At 39.7% G+C, this 25,399-nt stretch overlaps 1 protein-coding gene across 7 annotated transcripts; it reads right to left on the bottom strand.

The window, feature by feature from the left end:
* Positions 1 to 170: 170 nt before the first annotated feature.
* On the bottom strand, positions 171 to 25,399 carry znf800b (zinc finger protein 800b). Of its 7 annotated transcripts, XM_026362718.1 has the most exons (14): positions 25,160 to 25,399; positions 23,696 to 23,943; positions 13,526 to 13,637; positions 12,586 to 12,648; positions 11,750 to 12,089; positions 9,169 to 9,264; positions 8,063 to 8,206; positions 6,185 to 6,365; positions 5,778 to 5,967; positions 5,379 to 5,541; positions 4,875 to 5,239; positions 3,419 to 4,606; positions 3,107 to 3,218; positions 171 to 2,737 (listed from the first exon to the last, which is right to left on the bottom strand). In XM_026362718.1, the coding sequence occupies exons 3-13, from the start codon at positions 13,580 to 13,582 to the stop codon at positions 3,117 to 3,119; spliced, it is 2,889 nt and encodes a 962-aa protein (XP_026218503.1). In that variant the 5' UTR covers positions 13,583 to 13,637; positions 23,696 to 23,943; positions 25,160 to 25,399; the 3' UTR covers positions 171 to 2,737; positions 3,107 to 3,116. The 7 variants fall into 7 exon arrangements, with proteins under 7 accessions (XP_026218503.1, XP_026218502.1, XP_026218504.1 ...); XM_026362717.1 differs by lacking the exon at positions 25,160 to 25,399 and having other exon boundaries at positions 23,696 to 24,186; XM_026362719.1 differs by lacking the exon at positions 25,160 to 25,399 and having other exon boundaries at positions 4,875 to 5,236; positions 23,696 to 24,110.

Genomic DNA, 25,399 nt, shown 5'->3' with positions numbered 1-25,399 from the left:
ACAAAACAAACAACAACAATCTGTGAAAATGTAAATGTCCAAAGAGGCGATTTCTGGCCAGGAAGATGACGTCTTCTCTGCAAACGCAGTAAACAAACATGATTGATGGAAATTTATGACTCATCTGAGGACAAAAAAAAAAAAAAAGGAACCACACAAAGCTCCCCTCACAAGTTTGAAGCAGTATATTTTTATTTATTTATTAAGTGGTTGGTTTTAACATTCTTCTCACATCTGAAAAGCTTCTCTAACTGTTCTCCGGTTTTCTAGAAGCTGAGCTTAATAACATATTCAACCGATGAAGGAAATAAAATGACGAGGCAAAGAGAAAAGTCCTACGAGTCTCTTGAGGTTTGATTCCTGTTCTGTTTGACACATTATAACAAAAACACCTTTTCCTTCGAAGGGAATGAGAAACAAAGAAGACAACTAAGCCTGGAGCAAAACAAACTCGCCTCAGTATTAAACAGTGACGGAGCAGTAACTAGACAGACGTGTTTGAAGCATATGGTCAACCAACAGTTAAGTACAAGTCAATAACTATTGTGACTATTAGAACTATTATTCATACCATCCATGTAGGATGAATCCATATATACACACATTTTCAAGACCTTGTTGTGTTGTCAGTTATAAAAATAAAGTTTGGTCTTTCCTTTTCTCTGGTTTTGTTCCATTTCATGGCTTTCTGTTTCAACATTAAGACATATCTACATTTGGTCATTCTCAGTCCTTCCCTCTCATGTGCCAGTGTTTCAAAGACTACCAACGGGACTGCCCCTTTAAGCTTGCGCACGTGAAAGCACATCATCAATGACTGATACAGCATTTAAAAAAAAAAAAAGGACATTAAATTAGTAAGGTTGATAAGTTTCTGTGCATTTCTTTTTGTTAAGGGAATGCAACGTTTAGACGTATGTGTCAGCAGAACTGTTGGCATGCATGTAGCATTTGATGATTTGGCCCTTTTCTTGATAAATATTAGCACCACCAAGAACTCTGCTGTTCATTCAAACCTCTTCCACCTGTCGCCCCCTAGGCACGAAAGTTAAAACAGTTGCGTGTCTTTTACAAGAACTCAGTAGCTCCCACATCGCAGTGATGGCCCAGTCTGGGTTTCAGGACCGACTGGCTAAAACGTTACAGCAACAAAGGGGATGTACAGTACAGTAACACTGCTCAGATTATTGGCTTCTAATGTCAGTTATTACCTTTCTGCAACAATATGCTCCACGTATTGTGCAGTTCTAACTCTCCCGCTCACTGTAAACTGAAATCTGACACATTAACACAGGTTTTACCATAGAGGTGGTAACAACCGTGTTAATGTGTTAGTTTGAATGTTTCACCTGTGGTAGCAGATATTCCAGTTAACAATTCAAGTTATACTCTAAAATAATCCATATTTGGGAGTAAATTAATGATAAGCCAATTTAATTGGCTAATTTAATTCTATAAAGCACCTGTAAGTGTTCATCATCCTGTATAGGTTCAATATATCATAATTAATAAATTATTTTCTGAGGGAAGGTTCCAATCCCCCTTAGTGATTGCCTCATTTCAGAGCACAACTCCCTCACTTCATGGACTTGTGCTCTTATTGAAGCTTTGCTTCATAGAGACTAATAGTTCTCTCATAAACAGGTTATTTCTGTGACTGATAAGTCAGCTGAACAGGAAATGGTCACGCTGAAGGGAACGCCCTTAACAAGCAAGAAGACGAAGCAGAACATAACAGTGAAAAGTAAGAAAACACCAATAAGCAATGGAAAGTCTTAGAGGTGTTAGTACAAAATGCGCACACACACACACACAGACCATACACTGTAATTCATGAGCATTTATCTAATACCTGGCCCAAGACTTGAGCTATAAAGTCTGTTGGTAGTCACTGCTAAGCAGTGTTAACAGATAAATAACTACAGGAACGTACCCTCCTATAACCTGGACACTTCTACAATCTGACAAAAATAGTCAGTTCTCTTTTGCTTTTTACAGTTTTGTCCTCTGTCAGTCACTGTTTAGAAAAGTCATTTAGAAGTTTGTAAGTTCCTGGAAAAGACCAAAGACCTACAACACTGTGCTGCTAGCATGATGAATGTTACATACACAATAGTGGCCATTCTGCAGGACACAAAAGTCCTCCTAAAATGTCAGGGAAATAAAGGGGCAAAGTATTTTCTGATAATTTATCTTAATGTCGAGCAAGTGGTCTTGATTAGACAAGAGGGTTTTGTGTGTCTGTGTAAGACTGTAAGGATGAAATAAAACTGGGTTTTTCAAAACAAACTAACAAAAACTCAATCCAGTTCCTCTCTCTCTCTTTCTCTCTCTCTCTCTCTCTCTCACACACACACACACACACACACACACTTCCATGGTCTACTGAACCTTCAGCCTTTTTCTAGAGGCGGTTAACTGAGAGACTAGCAGTACAAATCATATGAATCTAAGTAAATACAGACATATAAAGCAGCAGCGCCACCCTCCAGCAAGCTGGCCGGCTTCATAATGAACCTATAAACAAAACAAAAAGTCAGATTCCAACAATACATTTGGTTCGTAAGCAAAGGGGGAACTCCTTTGTACTTCACTCCTCGATCGTCCTCAATTGTTCTTCGGTTGTTTCCTTCATCTCTGCCGTGTGCTTGCTCCGTTCATCCATTATTTTCCCAACTGAATGTTTTTATTTACTTCTTCATTGTTAGTGGCTCTTTCGTCCATTATCCCAGTCGGACTGTGAGCACAGAGAAGAACAACATAGTGAGGAGAGAATGCCTGGTAAAGGTTCTTCTCTACAAATATGAACACACAGCCTTTTTACCCACAAAGAAAACTGATATTGCAAGTCAGCTCTCTCTCTCTCTCTCTCTCTCTCTCCCTCTCACACACACACACACACACACACACACAGTCACAGATATGCTCAAGTACACACCACAGCAGCATGTCTTTTTGGTTTCTGAATACACAGGAAGTGTGAAAATATGACAGGAAGCAAATCCACTCGAAGGTAGAGAAAACACAAAATAGAAAAGAATGCAAACAGAGAAGGAGAAATAAACCGTGATGAAGTGGCAGAGCCTTTGTTCAGTACAAGTCTTACAGTGTGTCTTTCACCAGACCAGAGATTTGGAGCGGGTGCTGACTCCTTTCCTCCTGTTGGCTGTTGTCGTCACTGCGTTACGATGGCTTCGCTTATGAGACTCCAGGTACAGCTGTCAAAAGAAAATATGATTACATGCAAGTTTTAAGCAATTAATCAAAGCAAATCAATTCATCCTGGGTTTTCCATCACACTTAGTCAAACTACAATTCACAATAACTCTGAGCTGAGGTTAAAAAACTTGAATTAATACGGCAGATCATTTCTGTTATTTCCTTCTGTGAAAACATTAAGAAATGGAAACTCTAATACCTTCTTGGCAAAGGCCCGTCCACACTGATCACAGGCATGCAGGGAGAAATTCTTGGTCACCCTAACTTCAGTGGAGGATGTCTCTGTGCTCTCCGACTGGACATCGTGCCGCCGGGTGTGAGGTGGTTGGTTGTTGGGTGAGGACGAGTTGCGTTGGTGTGTGTGTTTTTCACTGCGGCGGGTCAGTGGGGGACTAATGGCACGATGCTGGTGGGTCTGCTGTCTTTCTTGCTTACGGGTAACAGGAGGTGAGGGGTTGAGGGCTGGTGATGAGAGATCCTGCTGTTTCCGAGTGACAGGGGCAGGAGGCGGAGCAGAGGAAGAAGAGGCTGAAGCGGAAGGCAGGGCAGCTGTGGAGCACTCTTGCTTTCGAGTGACAGGGTGTGAAGGAGACGAGGAGGACGATGAAGAAGCATGACGTCCGTTCACCTCCTCCTTAACGCCACTGCTTGTCCTCTTGTTAGAGTGTGTGCTGTTGAGGACTACCTCAGCTAGCCTCTTGACTGCCCTGCTCTCCAATTTGGGCATGATCTTGGCCAGGTATGCAGATGACTTCTTGTGGACAACAGTCACATGACGCAGGACATCACGTTTGCGACGTGACTCATAGCGACAGAGAGGGCAGCGGTAAAACTTAATGAAGATGTCATTGCCGTCCGTGTGCAGTTCAATGTGCTTAATTAGGTTCTGACGAGAGCTGAACTGTCGTTTGCACAGTTTGCAGAAAAGCTGCTTGAAGTCAAAACCCACTGACAGTTTGGTCATTTTGGTGGCCATGCCCCCGCTGCACATGTTGCCCCCACGTGATGACGATGAAGATAATGGTGACGACATCTTTGGGCTCGACGGGGCCTCCTCCTCCTTCACCTTCATGGTATTTTGTGCAACAGACACACCTTTTGATGTACCAGTACTGTCACTTGGAGACGGGGCCGGGCTGCTGTCAGTGTCTTCCTGCTGCTCCTCCTCCTCTTCCTCCTCCTCCTCCTCCTCCTCATCGTCTTCATTTGAAGGCTCCACTGCTTCCTCTTTCACTCTAATACTGTTGCTTGGTCCTGTGTTGGTGTTGGTGTTGGTGTTGGTGCTGCTGCTGGTAGGAGTACTTGGTGCGTCATGCGTTGCTCCAGACCTATTACTTTTGACACTGTATACTTTATGGACAATACGCATGTGTCTCTTCAACATGAGCTGAAATAACCAGATAAATTCAAGTTAAAAAATCAGTTAATACCTTTTTATGAATACTATATGCACATTCATGTATTTATACACTTAAAATTAAAGTATTTGTTCCATTTCCCTGTTTGTTATCCCCTATAAAAGGGGTGACCCATTTCAAATGAAAACAGTAGCCATTAGACCAACCTGAGATTACCTTCATGTGCTACTACAACCTGACTTTTAAGAAAACAAAGGCAAGAATTATTTCAAGATGCCAGTAGGGCAACAAACCAACCTGTGAGCTGTAATTCCTCTTGCACAACGTGCAGCGACATGAGGCCGGGTTCGTCTGTGGAGAAGCTGGAGACTGAGTCTGAGGTTTGGACTGGTTTTGATTTGTAGGTGCTGTTTTAGAGTTGATGGTGGTGGACTTGTTCTGTCCACGTGTTGGAGAGTTATTGTTGCTCTTTCTGGGGGGAGTGACTTCCAGAGAGAAAGGTTGGCCAGGACGTGAGGCAATACTGGGTGTGATAGTGTCCCTCCGAAGACCGCGATGCACTTCGTCAAAATGACGGCGCACATTGGCTTTAGTAGCAAAGGTTTTGAGGCACACTGGGCAGGATTTTCCAGTAGGTGTGCTGAGATTCCTCGGCCGACCTCCAACATTAAGAAAAATAATTATTATTTCAGTTGATAATTTACTAGAAAAAGCAAAAATATCACTATATGACACGCATGGCAAACAAAAATATTTCATATTTTTCTTGGAAGTCCTACAGTTTAACTATTCAACACTTACCTTTCACCATTGAGAGTAAGCTTGTGGGAACAGTTCGTGTCTCTGTGAACTTTCTGAGCTCCTCAAGTTTAGTCTGATGCATTTTGCGGCAGTGACGTCTGATGCTGCGGCGGGAGTTAAAGTCTTGTCCACATAGGCAACAGGATATTGTCACATCCTCAACCTGGATGTGACAGGGACAAGGAAACTTGGTAATCAAGGCATGAGAACAGTTAGATGATAATTATTAGCAGTTAGCATTCAGAAATATTTGATGTTTAGTTGTGTAACACATGTAACCAATGATTGGTTATTATTAAATGAGTTGGAATATGTATGATGGACTGACTTTATCTGAATGTCCACTCCAAATACCCAGCTTTTTTCACTTGTGTTTCCTGACATTTTTCAGTCACTTACCCCACTGGTTGACTCCTCATCTTCAGGCTGAGGCTGGTCCTCTTTAGCCTCCTCTTCCGTCTCCCATCTCCTCTGGCCCTGGTTGTGTCCTGGGCTGCTGTGGCTATCTGGCCCACTTGGCTGGCTCACCTGGTTATTGTCCGCACTCTCTATTTGCTCTCCTTCCCATGCTACTGGACTTTCTCTGGCACTGTAAGGGAATTTAAGACGGTCTAAAGGTATCCTAAAACCACATTCACATGAGGGTCTTGTTTTATATGATACGAATATGAATAAAAATCAACACATGTCTAAAGCAGCTACATAAGATGTATATGTGTAAATGTGCATGTAGTACCAGAGACATACCTACTAGAAAATAAACTACATAGTAAAAGTACCAACAGATATACTAACATACGACCTACCTGGGTGTATGTGATGGAAATCTACTCAGCTCCTCCTCTGTGGTAAGGTACTGGAATACAGCTTTGGTGGTGGTCTGAATCGGCTCCAGACGGACCACATAGTCTGGGCGGTCCACTCTTGGATATATGGCATCCAATAAATCCTTCATGGCCACACTCTGCCTATCATCACCTGGTGAACCTAGAAAAGAACGCCCCAGTAATAATCAAAAATGAAGACCATAGATATTAGATCATGTAAGAGGCCATTATTATGTTGTTATATTGTGTAGTCTATGGTGTTGTGCAGATCTGTGTCGGTTACATGACAGAGAAAGGTGTAAAGAGGTACATACAACCCAAGCATATGCATCAACAATCAACTCCTCAAAACCGAACTGAACCTCAACCTGTCTACGTTTCATGTGGTAAATTGTGCACATGAATCAAAACCTTATCTGACTAAGGGCAGTTACCCATTCTCTTTCCATTTCTTTGGTGTTGCTAATAAATGGAAAAAAGGAAAAACTGCTTAATGAAGTTAGAATGTGCACAGGTTTGTGTTACTCCATTTATGCACTTAATAGATGAGGGGCTACAAAGCATCTTGTCTTTGTGCAGTTTTGGTTTGAAACATATTTACCTACCCAGAGCTTCTGTTAGAGTAAATACAGTTAAATACAGTTATTTTTATTATTTGAATATAGGTCTTTAGTAAATGTGCAAGTTTCCTTTATAAGATTCCTTACAACAGGAAACATTAAAAACGTACTGAACATTAAGCACTTTAAATGGACCACAAGCCATCACTCGAAAGTATATAGGTCTACTATTCGGGCCAGATCATGAACAATTTTAAAAGAATTCAAGAAAATCCAGTATCTGCACAATTAATGGCCAGTGTTAACAGCTCAACACTGAAAAACAGACAAATTAAGTCATTTATCAAAATAACAATACAATATAATACACTTTGAGCCACTAGTAATGAACCTTTGATTGAGACGTATTAAGTCACTGATGCAAGAAACAACTTAATTAAGACCCCATGCAGATGAAGAGAAGGCTGCAATGAAACTAAATTAGTATAGTGATCATTACACTGAATAAACCTGAGCAAAATATAATTGACCATTTCTGTTGACATTGATTTCTCTTTTAGGAGAGAAGCAAGGTTTGTAACAAAGAGAAATAGCTTGTCTTCATCCAGTCTCCTACCACTTACAGGCAACAAAGTTTAGAGACATGGACACATATTGTGGCTAACGAAAAGTAGATAAAACACGCATTCTCAAGATCTAAGTGATAGGAGTGTAAGTGATATGAAGTTAGAGCAGAAGCGAAGGTGCACTTGAAGTAAAGGAAATGATTAATGGATTGAAGATGTTACAGCGTGCATGTGAGCTCATGTGTGAATGTGTGTATGTTAGAAATAAGAAAACCACTACAGAGGAGATAAAAGAAGAATAATGAGGAGGAGACAGATGGTGTGAAAGAGAGAGAAGAAACCTTGTAGTGACAGAATATGAAATTAAAATGGGAAGAATCCTGAGGAGGTTAGAAGTAATCAGTAATTCTGAGCAAAGATTTGTGTGTGTGTAAACTAAAATGATGTGTACTTGTGCCTAACTCAAGTCAGTCTGATCCCTGACTTTCAGGGAGTCTCTCTTTGTCTAGGCGATCTCTACATGTTTTCATTTGCATGTCCTCAGCATGCACAAATGCTCTGGTGCCCAGCTGTTGGTGTTTGTGTTCTACCTGCTCTGCCTATTGATTATATTATTGAGTTTGAGCATTTGTGTTTTTACCCCGTGTGTTTTGATTTTAGGACGAAATAAATATTCTAGATATGTTTATAGGTGTGTTTATGTCTGCATGCAAATGTGTTGTGTCACTAACCGTCAGAATCAGGCAGGCGTGATAGACAGTAGTACTCTTTATGTGTAATGAGGTTAGGCAGGCCTCTGAACAGGCTGCGACATAATTTACACTCAAAGATGGTGTCCACCTCCCTCAGCAGCATGTGCTTCAGCTGGCTGGTACCTAAAGGACCAAGAGTAACGATGATGATTACCATAAGTGATTTAAGTTACAGTATACTGTATCATCTACATGCAAAATACCGTAAAATGTCATTAAACTTCTAATTATGCAGGGAGCACCTCTATCACATTGCTCACTATATCTTTAATGAAAAACATCAAATAGGAAGTCTGTAAAATTTAGGATAAAGTGTTCAACAGGAGTTAAACAGAAAAAGGATTTGGGATTTTGCGTCACACCAGTCATCACCTCTACATTCTGTAATTTCTATCAGTATGTTGCACATATAATCAATTTCAGTTCAATTTGTGTATGAGGAAGTATTCAGAGTTTTGTTGGATGTCTGACTAATTTATTCATCAAATGACTAAGTAGAGGAGTACAGGATGTTTTATACTCTTTCAGACATTTTACTTACTACTGTGTGAGGATGCACATGTCTACAGTCACACGTTTCATGTAACATGAGTAAACAGTTGAGATGACAGTTCCTCTGCAACTTGTTGCAGCACATAGACAATGCATTTTATATGTGTGTTACTTAAGTAAACGTGACTTTAGTAACATGTAGGCAATAAATGAAAACACATCTGTTTTAAAATAGCTATATGTTTACATAGCTCACACTTAACGTACAGTAAAACATTCCTGATAAACTGGCCCACACTATGTATGTCCCTTTATATTTTTCTTTCTTTTGGTGGTTCTATTTTAATAATTATAAAGCATAAAGATACAGCCTTAACTAAACGCCTTATATAAATCTTAACCCTGCAGCATGTCATTTGTCTAACCAACAACATGTCCTGGAAAACCAATAGTACATCACTGTGAGCTGATCATAGTTTCTTGTGGCCCAGCACAATGAAAATAGTTGCCTGACACAGTCTAAAACAAGGAAGGAAGCTATGGTAAGACTGTAAATAAAAATGAACTGACAATACAACAACCCAGACACAAACCTGAGCGGAAGCATTCAATTATCTGCTGAATCCCAGACTTGGAGGTTTGCAAAGGCTGCTGGAGCAGGGGGGGATCACCAGGTTCAACACAGAGACCTAGCGAGAGAGAGACTGTATTATATTCCAGCCAGCATATACTGTAATTACATCAGAGTATGACAGTCTTTGAGAAATACAACGTCACCTGGGAATCTAGAGCCCTGGTAAGACATGAAGTATATTGGAGTGTTCGTATAAGGTACATGCAATCACAGTGAGACAACGAGGTCTGTATTGGACAGTGATTCACTCTGACCTCATTACGTCTTTGAGTGCGCACGCCTGCACACTCAGACATATATAGACACGTGCACACACACACACACACACACACTCACTTGAGGATGACTTATTCTAACATCAGTTTTCTTTGGCTGTATATTAGAGGTGAGTACAAGGAAGACACACACTAAAACAATTAAAAAACAGTACTCAAAAATAAAATCTTTCAGTAACAATTATTTAGGCAACTCATGGCGGAGATGGGAAGCAGAAGCAAAATAAAAATAAAAAGTTTTGTGCTTTGTCAAACAGTGGTCAGAGCCAGCACAGCATCTGGTATTTCAGCTTGGGTGTCATACAGTGCTACTTCATTAGCCAAACCAGTAATATGACCTGAGGGACCTCAATCACCAGAAGGTGCAGGGTCAGCTTGAAAACACCAGTCCTGATGATGATGGCAGGGATTTAATTGCTTTGTTTAATATACTGACTTGTTTTTGTATTTAATATATATTCACTTTATTACTTTTAATCATTAAATTGTAACAACAACACTGTAAAGGAGTTAAGGATTGACCCTTCACCCATAACATTTCAAGTTGTTTATAAGCCCAAAAACATGTTTATGACTAGAAAGGAAATACAGAAAGAAAATTTAACAAATAAGCCATTAGGGTGTTACTTTTACTTATTGATTTAAGTGCCACACTACTTTATTTTTGCTGCATAAAACATTAAACATAAAATAGCAGGAATGGGGCTTTGGTTGCTGCATTATTGATACAAGATGACTGGGGCACCATGACTCACAATGGACTAGTTTGATGGATTATAGAGAAGCAAAATGCTCTCATTCTACCTGGATAAATTTCTTCTTTCAAAAACTTCATTTTTACTTTCAATCTATCTTAACATTTGGAGATGGAGATATAAACAGAGGCACAAGAAAATAACAATTAAACCTTCAAACATCATCACAGACACTGCAATCACCTCCAATGCTTAAGTCTCATTCCTAACATTATATTAATGTGAAAGACGTGACAGAGAGGCAATCATTTCAACTACAACAAAAAGAGCATTTTGAAACTGAAATCTCTAAATAAACCACTGTCATTGTCTCCAGTTGTGACAAATGTCCACTTTTGTTTGGTATTAAAACATGCACTTCAATTACAGCTTGTACACTACAATTTATGTTTATTCCCAAACAAAGGACAATACTATATTCTTTTCATGTTTTGTTTGTTAACTAGACAAAATTTGTTGAGGATTTGATCTCTTCAACTTTGTGGTTGTCAGACATTAAGAGTATATGTGGAGACCCTACACATGCTTGAATGCACACAGGGACACAAAACCATACTGCAAAAAGAGTGTGAGTTCGTGAGATGCAGACACAAACAGTTAGAAATGTGAAGGACAACTGTGTGATAGGTTTTGAATGGGGGGCTGGAGATCATGAATTAATGTGTGACAGAATGTTTCCTCATCCCCATCCCCCAACACATCTCCCAGACAAACTGCTATAATCCCAGCGGAGTAGGTCAGTGACACAGTGACCTCCACCCCCCCCTCCGCAAGAGGGTCAAAGATCAACCAATCAGAGATGTCAGTCGGTACTAACAGCTTCCTTTTACTATAGGCCTTTTTTGCAATCCCTTTTGATCGGAAAAAAAGCATACTGAGTAATTACATATAAAACACAAGACATTGATGGATAGTGTAGATCGCTGCGCTTTAAGCAGGAGACCGGGGTCTGAATACTGGCTGTGGCCTACCTCCAGTATGGGTCCTTAGGCCAGACCTCTATGCGCATACCCTGCTTTTGCCTTGTACCCTTGTAAGTCACTTTGGATTAAAGAGTCGCCCAAATGACTAAATGCAATTTTATTCAAACAATGTCTTTTTGTATGTATATGTCATTTGGCACGGGTGGGTTTACAAGCACATATCACACTCACAATCAGGATCCCTTTCTAACTCTGTTAGTGGCCCATGTCTGTTCATTGAAAGCGCTCCATAACAGTCCCATAGTTATATTGAAGTGTAAGAGTGCAATAAATCCAGTTCGATATACATATCTTTGATAACTCAACGGTTCACACTGTGCTGACCAAAGCCAGAGGCAGCTCTTCTTTTCAGCTCCCAGTTTCTTTGTGAGTACAAGCTGTTCGATTATCCAGCACTTTTAAAACACAGCTAGCCTTGCTCTGATGCTCTGGCAGTGAAGCTACACTGAGGCATGACAGATAACATTTGCCTGTAAGTGGATGAACCAAATTAGCAGGATGTGCAGAAAGAAGACATCTTTACCCACCTCTGTTATGACCGTGGCTGTTGTAGCTAGTCTCGCCAGTCTGGCAGCTCTGGTCCCTGGTTTCAGTAGCAGTTCCCCTGCTGTGCTCAGGCTCAGGCAGCAGAGGGGGAATGGGCTTCCATAGAGGCTTTGCCTGAGGCTGGTTCTGGGCAGTAGGGTCTGCCTTTTCTTGGACATCCATTGGAGTTTCCTTCTGGTCTCTGTTCTCCAACAGAGCTTCAGCTGAAGCAGCAGTCTCAAGTTGGACTTGATCTGAAGACTCGTCTCCTCCTTGGGGCTGCATCTGTGATGGATGCTGGGTGCCTGACTGGCCTTCCTCCAACTCCATCTGACCACCACTCTGTGAGAAATAAATATGACAACATAAGCTACAGAAAAAGTGGGACACACGGCAAGTGAAATAAAAATTGAGTAAAGGGTATAATTATACACAAAGACATCTTATATTGGTTACATTACATTTAAAAATAGATTTGAAAAAAATATTAAATTTAAATTTAAAAATAACCAACAAAACAAAAAACAGCACTCATACATATAATAACATGTCCGTCCTTGCTTAAGAAACTAACATACTACCTAGTAGAATGAGGAGTGGCAAAATGTGTGTGCATGTGTGTCACTGTCATTTCTCCTGAGCATACAGAGATTTTGTAGGGGAGACATTAACCTTGTCACACACAGCCACCCTTCAGCAGATAAGTGACTCCACACCAACTCTTCATTGTGTGCACATACATCTGTCTGCCTCTGAGGTGTGTGTGTGTGCAGTTCTGTCTCTTGGCCAGGCCCCCTTCTCTCTATAAGTCCCCAATCTTTTCTCCTCTCCCACCTACCAATTTATCCTCATTTTCGTTCTGTCTGTGTCTGTCTCTCTCACTCCTCGTGTCCCCACCGCCCTTGAACATGGATAAATGACTTCACTATTCAGGCATATTACAGCACGTCACAACAGGACAAGTGGGCCACTTGGACATTGTGTCCAAGTGGCCCGTGCACACACACTCACAGTGGTACTGTGCACACCATGCCATAATCTAATAACTATAAAATATCTTAACAGTGTGTTACACATGCTCAGTTAAGCTTTATAGTGTATTAGAACTCACACATGACCCATAATAGCTATTGAACATAAACAGTTTAATCTCAACCAGTAGGTCATGGCCTCTAGCACTTTGAAGAAATGGAATAAATAAATGATTAAGTGGTGTGCTTTCATTATAAATCAAAGCCTACCAGTGTTACTACAGTTGAGTGCTAAAGTGAAATGAAACACTATTCACGCTAAAACTTCCCAGAGCTTCCTGGCAATACAGGTTTTTAGCACAAGTGCAAAGTTTACATACTTTAATTTTCCCAAGCACAGAAAAGTGAACACGTGAATAAATAAACTAAAATAAACTAACAAAAAGGGCTGGAAGACAGAGATAACAAGTTAATCATTTTATTAGGCTAGAAATAAGTTTAATAGTTGATATTGCTTGTCGTAGTAGAAGTGGTTACAAATTACTGGTGTCATATGTTAAAAGAGATCACAGTGTCTGATAAAACAGAATAAAGACAACCAGATGGTGCTAAGAAATTCTACTGTGTAAAGTGGGATATACTGTACCGTTTATACTGTATTCTCCACTGACACTCAGGGAGTAACATTTGACCGTTTCATCATGGTAGTTGTTCAGATGACATAAAGGAAGTGTGTTGTCCACAATCTGACATTGAAGGGAGAAAGACTTGACAATAACATCCAGGAATTGTCTTTTTTTCCAGTACCTGTCTGCGGAGACAGTGAGAGCTCTTCCTCCCAGATGACTTCTGGGCCTTCACCATGCTGCCAAGACTGGCCTGCTGCACCACACGTTCACTATCAGCACACACCTGTAACCTGCAACATGAGCCAAGGACTGCACTTAATGAAGTATTACAGCTGGTGAAGGTAATGTACAATACTCCTCAATATGCATAAATAGATCAATAAAAATATATACTTAACATCTGATCTTTTATTTTTGTGTAGCTTTCATGTTTTGCTGAAGTGTGGCTTTACATATTATATCCTGCAACAAATTAACTTAAGGACACTAAGGTAAGCAAATAATGTAATGGTCAGCATACCATTAAGGTAGTAATGACCCTACAGGACCTAAAAAAAGCAATGGTAATTCTAAACAACATACTGTATGTATGTTTGCAGTAGAATTGCACCTGATTTTGAGTTTTGAGAGGTAAGTGGAGTACCTGGAGGAAGCCTATGCAGGCCTAGGAAGAACATGTTAACTCCACACAGAGGTGACGCAGCCATATATTGGTAATTAATGTTAGAAGAAATAGCAAACTCAACTCAGATCCAGACTTCTACTTCACTTGCCAAAATGATGTTTATTTGTAAAAACGTATAATAATTAGGAAACACACAGTAACATCACAGCGTTGTGTGTTTACTGACTGAAAAGTGCATTGAAACTAACAGGTCACAATATAAAACAGAACTTCCTATTTTAAAATCACAGTAATGATCTTCTACATTGCTAATTCAAATGCTCCTCATTTTGCAGCCTCAAAGATAAAACCTATGTTGCATGTACCATTACTCTGCATAGGAAACATGGTTTGTGCATTCAGAATGAGCCCTGACATAGCATATGGTCACGGATACATATATGTTTTCCCTCTACGGTGCTAGAAATACTATTACTGTATAACATGTGGATCTGCACCAGATCCACAGTAATTTTATGCAAATGAGCTGTTGTAGTCAAGTATACAAATGCTTTTGCTGGAGACATTTAATAACCTGCTCATTTGTGCTGGGATCAAAACATAGCCACCTCATTTATACTAGATTGTTCTGATATATTATGTGTTTAACCTATATATGGCATATTAAAGAATGAGTTTAGTATTTCCCCACAGTGCCATAAGTAACACATCCTGTGAAAAATGTTCTTGTCTTGATAAAAAAAATAGCCTGCGATTCCCCACTTACTGGGACCTTGTAAATCACTATTAATAAGTACTTCTACTAAAAATGTGTGCTTTATAACATGTGGATCTGCACCAGATCCAGCATGTTTTATTTTTCTACATCACTGATAAAATAACATTTGTTGCTGCCCTCTAGTGGCTGTGAAAGGTGAAACAGCTTGACAACTTGGCCACATCCACCTGATGGAACTAAAGTACTGGTTATAACATGCCATTGCTGTACTGCTGCACGTTGAGCTGCCTCACTGTTCTCATACCTTCTAGCTACACAAACTGCACCCTTAATTATTACTAATGCTAGCAAATAAACTGATAAACCTAGGCATTTTTGCTCTTTTTATGAACTTACGCCATGAGACAACACAAACAACTGTACAGAATGACATATTTTTAAATTGTTGGTTAAAAATGACCTCACATCTCTTCTATTCCCAGGGCCAACATACAGTAGCAACTACGGGGAAAATTTCAATATCTAGAAATACAACTATGAGAAACATAGTTTCTCATAGAAACATAGATTCTCATAGCAAAAAAATCTGAATTTTGCCTTCAGCATATACTACATTGAGTTAAGTTACTCAACAAGCTCTGTACTGAAGTGTCATCAACAGATGCTTCCATGATTCGGGCCAATGTCATGTGCACAGGCAAAATGTCTAGTTCCACTAAAAGTCCAGCAGAGGGAGACAAAGCTGGTCCTTAAGTGTAATAATTGAAATTTTTCTAGATGTGATGTCTCCAACAAACAAAAGTAACAGACAAAGTGTCACAGAGAAGATCTTTAAATGAAAGGATGTGATTTACTTGTACCACTCTGCAAAAGCAAGCAAACAGTCCAGATTAGTAGTAGGTAAAGTAGCTGAAGCAAAGAGGAGAAGATATAAAATAACTTGACAAACCAAATATCTGCAAGGATGTTGACAGTGAGACTGAAAAAAAAAGGTCAGATTGCTCTCAGAGGACATCAAAGACTCTGATGACTTAAATAGATGCTTTGCATCTGTTCAAAAATCATGCTATCGCACAGGTGTGGTCCTAAACACAGAATTATTAACTAGTGTATAGAATCACAGTGGCCAGGGAATTTGACTGATTTAAATATGTTTTCTTAACAAATTACAAACATGTCTGCAACACTAGAACAACTTTATTTTGCATATTAATACTCACAGTGATATATAGGAAAAGTTGGGTTAGGTATAGATATTTTTAAACTGTAACCAAATGTGAAAACCACTCATGATCACAACATAAATGACAGATCTTTGCAGCGACACAGTCACAATCAAGAATCAAAAGCACTGCAATCAATTTTCCATAACTAGGACAGAACTGCAGGATTATGAAAACACTTGACATATCACAAATATAACATTTTGACAAGTTTGGATCCATTTTTGAGCCACTTCTTTAGTAAGTGAAGAATAACCAACAGAAAAACTATGCAATAACATGACTACTACAAATCTACTTGAGATGAGCCTTCATTGACGGGGGTGAACAGAAGAAGACGCATTCGTCTGTCAGAAGTGGAATGCATTACTGGTTGAAATCAAATGTGGGTGATGAAACTTGCTGAATGTGTTAGCATTTATCCTACACAGGTTTTTGTGGGAACTGACATGTAGTGCTAGAAACCACAGCTGCATCAAAACATCAACATCTGTGTCAAAACTGAAGACACAGGAGAGGTGCTACTGGTGCAGTATGATTTGGGGACTTTATTGCTGAAACACACTTGATTTCAGAGAGAACTATTAGATAAGAAATATTTAAATTCTAGCACAATTAAGAGTGGACATAGTAATGTGTTGCACCTTTCTAGGTTCTATTTATATCATGCAGGAAGATTAACATTACTCATTGAATATAATGGGAAATCAGGACTAGCCTGTCTTAGCCTGTCTGCCATACCAACTACTGACATCAGTGAATGTTTTACAAATACTGATGTCATTTAAAGATGAATTTCCATTATTGAAATAAATTAATGTTGATTATAATGATACTTGTTGGTGGTATTACATTTCAGTCTCCCATGGACTAAACCCTCTTGGCCTCTGTCTCTGTCTGTAGATCACACGTCCTTGCCATGTTGGTGAGATTGTCTCACCACAAACTAATGACTGGTCTTAACTGCTAGCGTGAGCACCAGTGAAATTGACAAATGCATTATGTTATGTGTTAGCTTGTTAGCTTTGTAGCCCCTGATGACCTACTAAGGATGTTTCTCAGCATTTCACCTTTTGCATGTTGTATGACATCTAGCACCATCCTAAATTGGATGGCTTGTACAGACAGATATATATATAGAGAGAAGATATATAGATCAGAGAGGTGAGACATGAGATGAAGAGTAAAATCTGCTAATGAAAACCTTGGTGCACTAGGGAACATCTTGGTATTGTGCTTGTACAAAACTCAACAAACAATTTATATTGGCTCAATCATAACAAAACTCATTACTTCACTGACTTTGTTTAAATCTACTGTACCACATCTTTTTTATATGGTGACAGATTATCATGGGAGTCTTGATGAGTCTTATTTCAGTCTACCATGGCATCAGGACAGTTTCAAATGTCATCAATACACCAATAGCAGCTAATTGCTTTGTTCAGAAATGATTCATAAAACCCAACAAGCAGCCATCTGTTGACCTGCTAACCTACGTTTAAAACCCCCAATGTGGACAACCATCAGACAACGTGTTAACTACTTTCTTAACTCAAGATATACCACAAAGGTTTACAACAAATACATCTCGTCACATATGCTAATAATACACTCACATGCTATCAAAAAGGACTCTCCCGTTTCCATGGTAACAGACAGCCGTGGTTGTGAAGTAGTGACTCTTTCTCTGACTCGAGTAATGAGAGTGAAGTTATCCTGGGCTCAAACTGAAGATTTGACTATGGGTTCCATTACTGGTCCAACCTCCTAAACTACACACCACTTAGTCCTTACAGCTAAGTGTATCTGTAGGGTTCATGGGCAGGATATTTAACTAATTTAGAAACATTATTTCAGATGCATAGAGAGATTAAAGGCCAAAATATTCAATATTGTTGACCGTTGAACTGTATTTTACTCTACACTTGAGGATTTTAAGAAAAAAGCATGGAGTAAGAATGAATGAAGATGGCATGGAGAAACAAAGTTACTCTCTATTGTGTCCAAGACTAGTTTCAAAAGCACAATAAAACACATGGAAATCAGCATTTCCTTCATTCTTCCTCAGCATAATACTTGATTAATAACTGTTGATAATGAGGATAACAATGGAACAATGGTGAATAATATGAATCTCTTTTACAAATGATAAAACTAAAATACCTGAGGCACTTTGAAGAAAAAATATTGAAGTTGACAATCCTAAGTATTAGTTATGGCTGAAACTCATTCATTATAAGTCATTATCTTTTCCTCTCCTCAAACCAGCATAAACTTAAACTTAAATCTCTCCCTACCTGGTAAGTGACCTAGCTTCATGACTCAGTCCATCAGTATCCATTTCAATAAATCTAGAACCAGCTGTAAAACTCCCCTGGGCCTTACATATTTAAATTTCTTCCAGATACTGGCCATTTTCAGCCAGACAAGTTGCTTAACATTCATTACAGATGACATCTGATGTACATCACTTGCTATTTTATAATAGACTCAGTGTTACATATTTTATAAATATGTTTAAGTTTCATCCCCTGTGATAATCCATAGTGAATTCTGTTTATAGCAGCCAGAAATCAATTTGTCAAAGCCTTTTTCATTTGGGAACATATCTTATTTTGGGAGACAAATCCTCATTTGCCCTTTCACAGACAACAAATGAGGCAAATCTATCTCAGAAGAGAAGAACTTTCTCTAAAGTAGGACCTCAGCTGCTTTGCTGTTTACCCAATATAGAAACAATAGTTTTTCATCCTGTGAGAGTGTGCATGGATATACTCTGTGTTATGCATGTAATGCATATGCATTTAAATGTTAAGCCAATACACGTGTGCCAGCAGTCACTGCCGTCTCAGTTATTTAAATGGCTTTGTGGAGGCAGTCTGACAATAACTTCTCAAAATGAAGAGACTCCACAATCTCTAACATGATGCTAGCTCCTGGCAGACAGATCAGTGATACCACCTGACCACCAGATAAGAATAGTGTTGTCTCGTGACAGAGTTCCCTAGTACATAAATGTATACATTTTCTCTAGGCATTCCTGTGTGGCTCTGACCTTCCTTCCCCCTACTCCTGTTTTTTTCAGCTGTTAGAAATCTAAGAAGTACAGCAAACTATCCTGTTCTACTCTGTCAGCTGCTCATCATTAGTGTTAATTCACAAATGCTGCATACATATATGCATGTACAGATATTTGATTATAGTGTTAAGAAAATCAAAAGTCCATGCTCAAGTTCAGTCAACTTAACAGTGGAGGCATGTATCACCAAATTGTCTCAGGCAAAGAGACAGGCATGTTGCAGTGTTGCATACCCACACCTCAATCTCATCGGATTCATCTGATATTATATAGCTGTAAAGTATATAAGTGCTCTATGACTTCTCTGTGTGCAACAAAAAACAGCCATGGGAGCTATTTTTTCAAAAGTGAGCATTTTACAACGTACAGTCAACTAGTGGTGTCATAATTTCCTCAGGTGTCACTATGTTGATTCTCTGACAAGATTTTCATATTCACCCTTATAAGTTCCTGAGATTGAGTTCCTGAGATTGACCACAGTGTGAATGATATACAAATGTCAAGCAACACTCAAAAATATGACTTAGTTGACTGATGTACAGTATCTGTAATGTTAGCTTAATTACAATGGAGTTCACCGTTTCAGATAAATCATCAGTGTCAGGAAATAAAGAATACAGTGACTTTCAATTGGACTGATCTTACTGCTAGCGAATGTGTCTCTGTGCTCCCATGATCTCATATACAAACACACACCAGTTGCTCATGTGTGTAGAAATATTATGCTACTATATTCGGAAACCCCAAAATATTAGGCACTGTAGCACAGATTTGTTTGCAAATGGGGAGAAATGCACACACAAACGAAACAGACTTGTGCAGACAAAAACACAAGTCTGAAATACTAGAGAAATACTGTTTTGTCTCCCAAATCTGAAACATTTCTGTTTCTGCAGAGATTTCATTGCTCAACAAAGCTTACTGCACTGAAACATAAACAGTTTCAAGTAGTGCAGGTCTGCTGCTCTATTTCTTTTTTCTTTTTTGCGATATATTTCATCACCTGATCATAACAGAACAAACTTGGTCACAACAAAACTGCCACACAACAGTTTTCAATAGGATTCAGCCAAAACTGATATTGGATTGTCAAAGCCTGATATGAAATGTTATTCTGTATAATATATTCATTGTGTAGTCATCATTCAAAGTGGGTACACAGCAAATTAGAGCAATGTAAAGGGATTCAGCAGCAGAGTGTAGAATAGGGATGCCCACAAGATTAAAACAAAAGCCAAAGCACATAGACATGTAAGATGTATAATAACACTTTCATGCCAGACATGGAAGAGTAGGTTAAGATATATAAATTTAATGGTCTAATTGCATATGATGATGTCAACATAAAGCAAAGCTAGACAGGATTTCCTATGATCCAAAAAACATACAAAAGCAAACTGAGAATCCTTCAGAATGATGAAAACTTCATATTAACCTTTAAAGTTTAAAGAGCAAGACATTTATAAGTTATGGTTGTGTACTTGTTAAGTGGTTTGTTGGGTCTTGCAGGTAACTGGATTGACTATCATCCTGAATCACTAGTCGACACACTTACTGACTGGCTAAAACTGATTTTCTAGTTGCTTGGTTGCAGACTAGTTATATGAACAGCAGGTTAATGGGTTTGTTGACTGACTTAACTTGCACGATGGTTTGACAGCTGACTCAGTGACTAAACACAACAATACATCATTAAAGTGACTGAATCATACAGTGACATCATTAAACTGTTGCAGTCAGCACCCACTCCATTTAAAAACAGTGATACCTAGAAAATTTTAATCAAGGGAGACAGCCAGACTGCTTACTGATTAAACAAATACACACTAATCACAAGTGGCTATAATCACTTGATAAGTCAACAAAAGACTTGTAAATGGGGTGTATGTCAATGATAAAGAGTAATACCCAATAATACACAATATAAAGAACAACAAAGTATTTGAAATAAGCAGTTAGTTTAGTTCCTGTAACCCACTTTGTTATCTGCCCTCATGTCCTAGTTACCCATTCATATTCCTCCTCAAGGTTAGGCTGGCCATCTCTATTGTGTCAGAGTTACTTGTGTACTGTGTTCCAGCTTCTAGAGGGTGACATAGAGATAGCTCTAATCTGAACTGACTGATTAACGCATGTACAATAGAGCCATCACTACATTTAAACCTGAGACAGTATGCACCATAGGATTCCAGTCAAAACAAGAATTTACTGAAAAACAGCAACGAGCAAGTTTAAAGTTGTGTCACTGAGTTTAGGAACCTTAAATTAATTAATTTGTAAGTAGTCCATAAATTTTAAGGATACATCTGTGTTCCGGCACCTGTGCACAAACGTTTCACATTATACATATATATAGACATATATGCATATATACACACACACATACGGTTATTTATATACATATATGTGTGTGTGTGTTTGTATCATATTCAGTCTTTTTTATTTTGAATTGTTTCTACAGGCTACGTTACATCGGAAGAAGTGATTTGTGGTTTTCAGTATGTTCGACTTCACTGAGTCGGAATGATAAAACAGAAGTGACATCTTTCCACAACATAACTACAACAACTTCAATCTGCATTTTCTACTTTGACAAGTTCAAGACTTTCTGTCTTATGAACAAGTTCTCTCCGCTCTGATAAATGAAACCATGCGCAGTGTCCAAAAGCGCAACAGCTGCAAATAAACGTTCCTGGGTATAAACGCCCTGCTCATCTCCAAACTAGAAACGCGTGGCGCGTCGTGGATGTAAAACGAGGCGAGTATAGATCCAGCGTCCCAGTCATAATCCAACCGTATTCACTGCGCTGTTAATAAAGGTTTTACGGTGAAATCATCACGATCCAGTGGACAGACATTTATCCACACATGAGCGATTCCACAATAGGCACATGCACCGAGCACCATGAGGGAAGGACCGGACGGATGTTCTCTTCTCCGGCTTGCCTGTCGATTGTTAAAGCAGGTTTAACCAGTGTATGCACGCATCCACTTACGCATCCCAGACAGTGCGATGGAAACATAACCATCCTGAATAAACGGTGCGATCTTCCGCGTTGATACAGAATCCGAAGTCGGTGCACTACTGGAAAGTGGAAGCGCACGGCGATTGTTGCCGCCCGAGTCCGTGTCTATTGGTTCCCTTTCAGCTGGGGCAGCGTCAGCACACATACACACATACACACACAGTCTCCATTTGCAACTCCATCGCCCCCCATGGGCGTGCGAGGCCGCGGGCTGTGACGCAAATGGCACTAGGTGATTTGCAAATGACATATCTTCCTAATTCAGTATCATCGCCACAAGGTCTGGCCCAATTCACCAGATCTTACACACAGAAATAACCATCCGATGGTGGGTGACGAGTAAATAAAGGCGGACGAGTAGTTCGCTCTACGGGGATGCGGTTGCATAACTCAGGAAACTTAATAAAAATGTGCACGGAGCGAGCGATGTGCAGTCTCCACGGCTGATGTTTGGTGATTGTTTCGATTTGATCGTGATGGCACTCAGCGCCCGTTCAGTCCTCGACTTTTGGTCATATGAGGAACCAAGCAGAGCGTATACACAGGGAACCGAGTGGCCTCGCTATGGTGGATGTGTGGTGGCCAGTGCTAGGACGCATGCACGTAGCTGACGGGGAAAGACAGGACAGCCGGAGTGGGACTTAGGACCGCATTCACAGGCCATAAAGGGCCCACATGAATACTATTGTGCTCTTTTATCCAAGAGTCCCCAACTATTTACAAAAGGTTGGCCAACACACACAAAAAATATCGCAGGCAAATGGTGGCGGCGGTTACAGCAGCTGCCACAGTGCTCTGCGCAAAGCAGCAGCACAATCATTGCGCAGCGCCGGACTTCCCCAGTTTTGTGCAAACTATGTGATTCGTCCAAAAGACTTTTATTTTTTATCTCTTTCAGGCTTTCCTCGTTTGGCAAACTGCGAACCAGCGCGCAGGGCAATCGCCTTTCTCATGGCACGATTTGCATCGCCCCCATTATCCCCGAAAATCTCTTTTTACACGGTTATATTGTCAGTCTAAAATCGCCACTATTTTGAGCAACAAAGAAGCAGCTTAACTTGATCAAAGGAAAAGCCAAGTATAAAATGCACCCTTTAAGCCGTAACAGAGAGGCCCCTCATAACGATTGCAGCATGGCAGGGGAGTGCGGCGTAAAGACGAGCTAACCCGAATAAAATACACACAAAGACAAGGTGCAGTACTCTCATAAATACATCCATCACCACTCCGGTAACAACTCGAAACCATCTTCGGTCATTTGGATTAGCTTAGAGCCGATGAAGACCATATTATTATGAATGTAAAACACTGCGTTTTGCGGCTCCGTGCCACCTTTTCCAAGAAGCAGCTTGGCGCACAGGACCGGTGACCCTTCCATCTTTGCGCGTCCTTCTACCGAGCGAGATCATGAACGATCTCAAAATCTGACGATTTAGTGTTGAATAAAACACATTGTATTAAGTGATTTAACATTTGAGGGGCTAAACGCTGCATTTAAAGGGTGCTACAAGTCTCTGAAACTATTCCTCTCCCCACCGCGGCCAGGCAGAAACAAGAGGGCGATGACGCCATTTTCTGCAAAAACAACCACGCTCGGGAAGCCAAAGCGAAGGAGGTTTAACCCGCTCCGTCGCCTTCCAGTCCCGCTGAAACGTATTAAAAACAAGTCCTTACCTTGTTTTTCTAGGATGGGTGATGGGATCGTGTGTTTGAAGCGGTGAAACTGTGCGACCGTGGCTACTTTGAGTCCGGAGATTGTTTATTTCGCCTCCCAGCGTCCCCGGTTCACTCTGAACAAGTTCCTCTGCGAGCCGCTGTCTTTGTGCACCCAGAGGAGGCTCTCAGCATAAACCAGTCTCTGCGCAAAGGTGCACCCTCTACGTCCAATTTCATCTGGAAAATACCGGCACTTTACGGCGACACTGTGAAAAAAAGGAAGCATTTGACCTATTCTGATTAGGGAAAGTTATTTAATTTCCCAGCTTTTAACCAAAGTCCACGTAGGTGGAGTTGATTTAGCCCCCAAAACGCGCAACCTTTTGAGGACTCGGAGCTCTCCACGAGAGTCCACGACGCAAACGCAAATTGAACCGGGTGGTTACACCCTCCGGAAAACTTAATGCAACACATACTACTTTATATGACCAATTTAATCAAACGCCCAGCCATTAGGCAAAGTAATCATTGTCAAGACGCTCCAATAAATCATATCCAGAAATACTTGGCTAAAAGTACGTCGCTTTTTATAAATAAATAACAATAGCTATTTTGTGTATTATATAGCCCAGGTGATCACTTGTTTCATTCATGATTTCATGGTCAAACTTTGTAACACTCACTGAAGAAACCACATGTGAAAAGTTTAATTTCCTTGTTTAGATCTCAGTTGTTATTAATAAAACATATATCCTCAAGCATCACTTCCTCCCCTACTTTGGGGTTAATAAACTCTCCTTCATTTATCAGGGAATCCACTGGAATTCCCTTAAACTTAAACTTTGATAGCTAATCATGAGTTTATGTCTTTACAAACAGTGATTGCAGTGGTTTTATAATGTTATCTAGGAAAGTTAATTACCACCTAGCATTTGGGTCAACTGTGAACAGTTTTCATTATTACTGACTGTTTTAAATATTAATAAAGCTCAATACATAATCAAAAACATCAAATTAAATCAGATGAGAAGCTTTCAAATATACATTTTTATGTTTTATCCATTTTTACTAACGTTCATGTAAAGAGTAGTTAAAGTTAGCCAACTACATTTAGCACTGCTACACATAGCGTTAACGTTCATTTTGGTGCTAGCTAATGTGTCAAATAATGCTAGCCGCTGAATACTTAACCAACAGAAGAGAATAAACTGTAAAGATCCCCAATGTTTTCATGTTGATATAATAACATGTCAGGCGTGGGAATAGTTTCGCTTAAAAACTTAATTTTGTCCAATTAGTCCCCAAAGCTAGTTAGCTTAGCCCCAGCAACAGCTAGCTTGGTTAGCACTTAGCCTAAAGTTTAATTGAGAGGGGTACTAGTGTAGCTGCTATTTAAAGAAATAATTGTGTGTTGTTATGTTTACATGCAGCAAATAAGAACACAAACCCTAACTAGAAAATACACCTTCATGAAATTCTTACCTCCTTTACAGACTGTTGATAACAAACCTGTTTGTCCGGCCCATCACTTGTTATCAGCTGAACATTTAGATGTAAATAATGCCAAATAAAGGAAAAACCTGTGACCGCACATCAACTAGTTCTCTAACTAATGTATCCACTAACTCGGATTAAATAAAACGTCAGAGTATTTCAGCTGACTGGTGCCAGCTGGTTTAAGAATATAGCTACTATGGTTTACTGTGTGAGTGTAGCATGTTA

The sequence above is a fragment of the Anabas testudineus genome, chromosome 23, assembly GCF_900324465.2.
Source record: "Anabas testudineus chromosome 23, fAnaTes1.2, whole genome shotgun sequence".
Classification (NCBI taxonomy): domain Eukaryota; kingdom Metazoa; phylum Chordata; class Actinopteri; order Anabantiformes; family Anabantidae; genus Anabas; species Anabas testudineus.
Note: the sequence above shows the minus strand (reverse complement) of the source record. Positions and strands in the feature narration are given on the sequence as shown.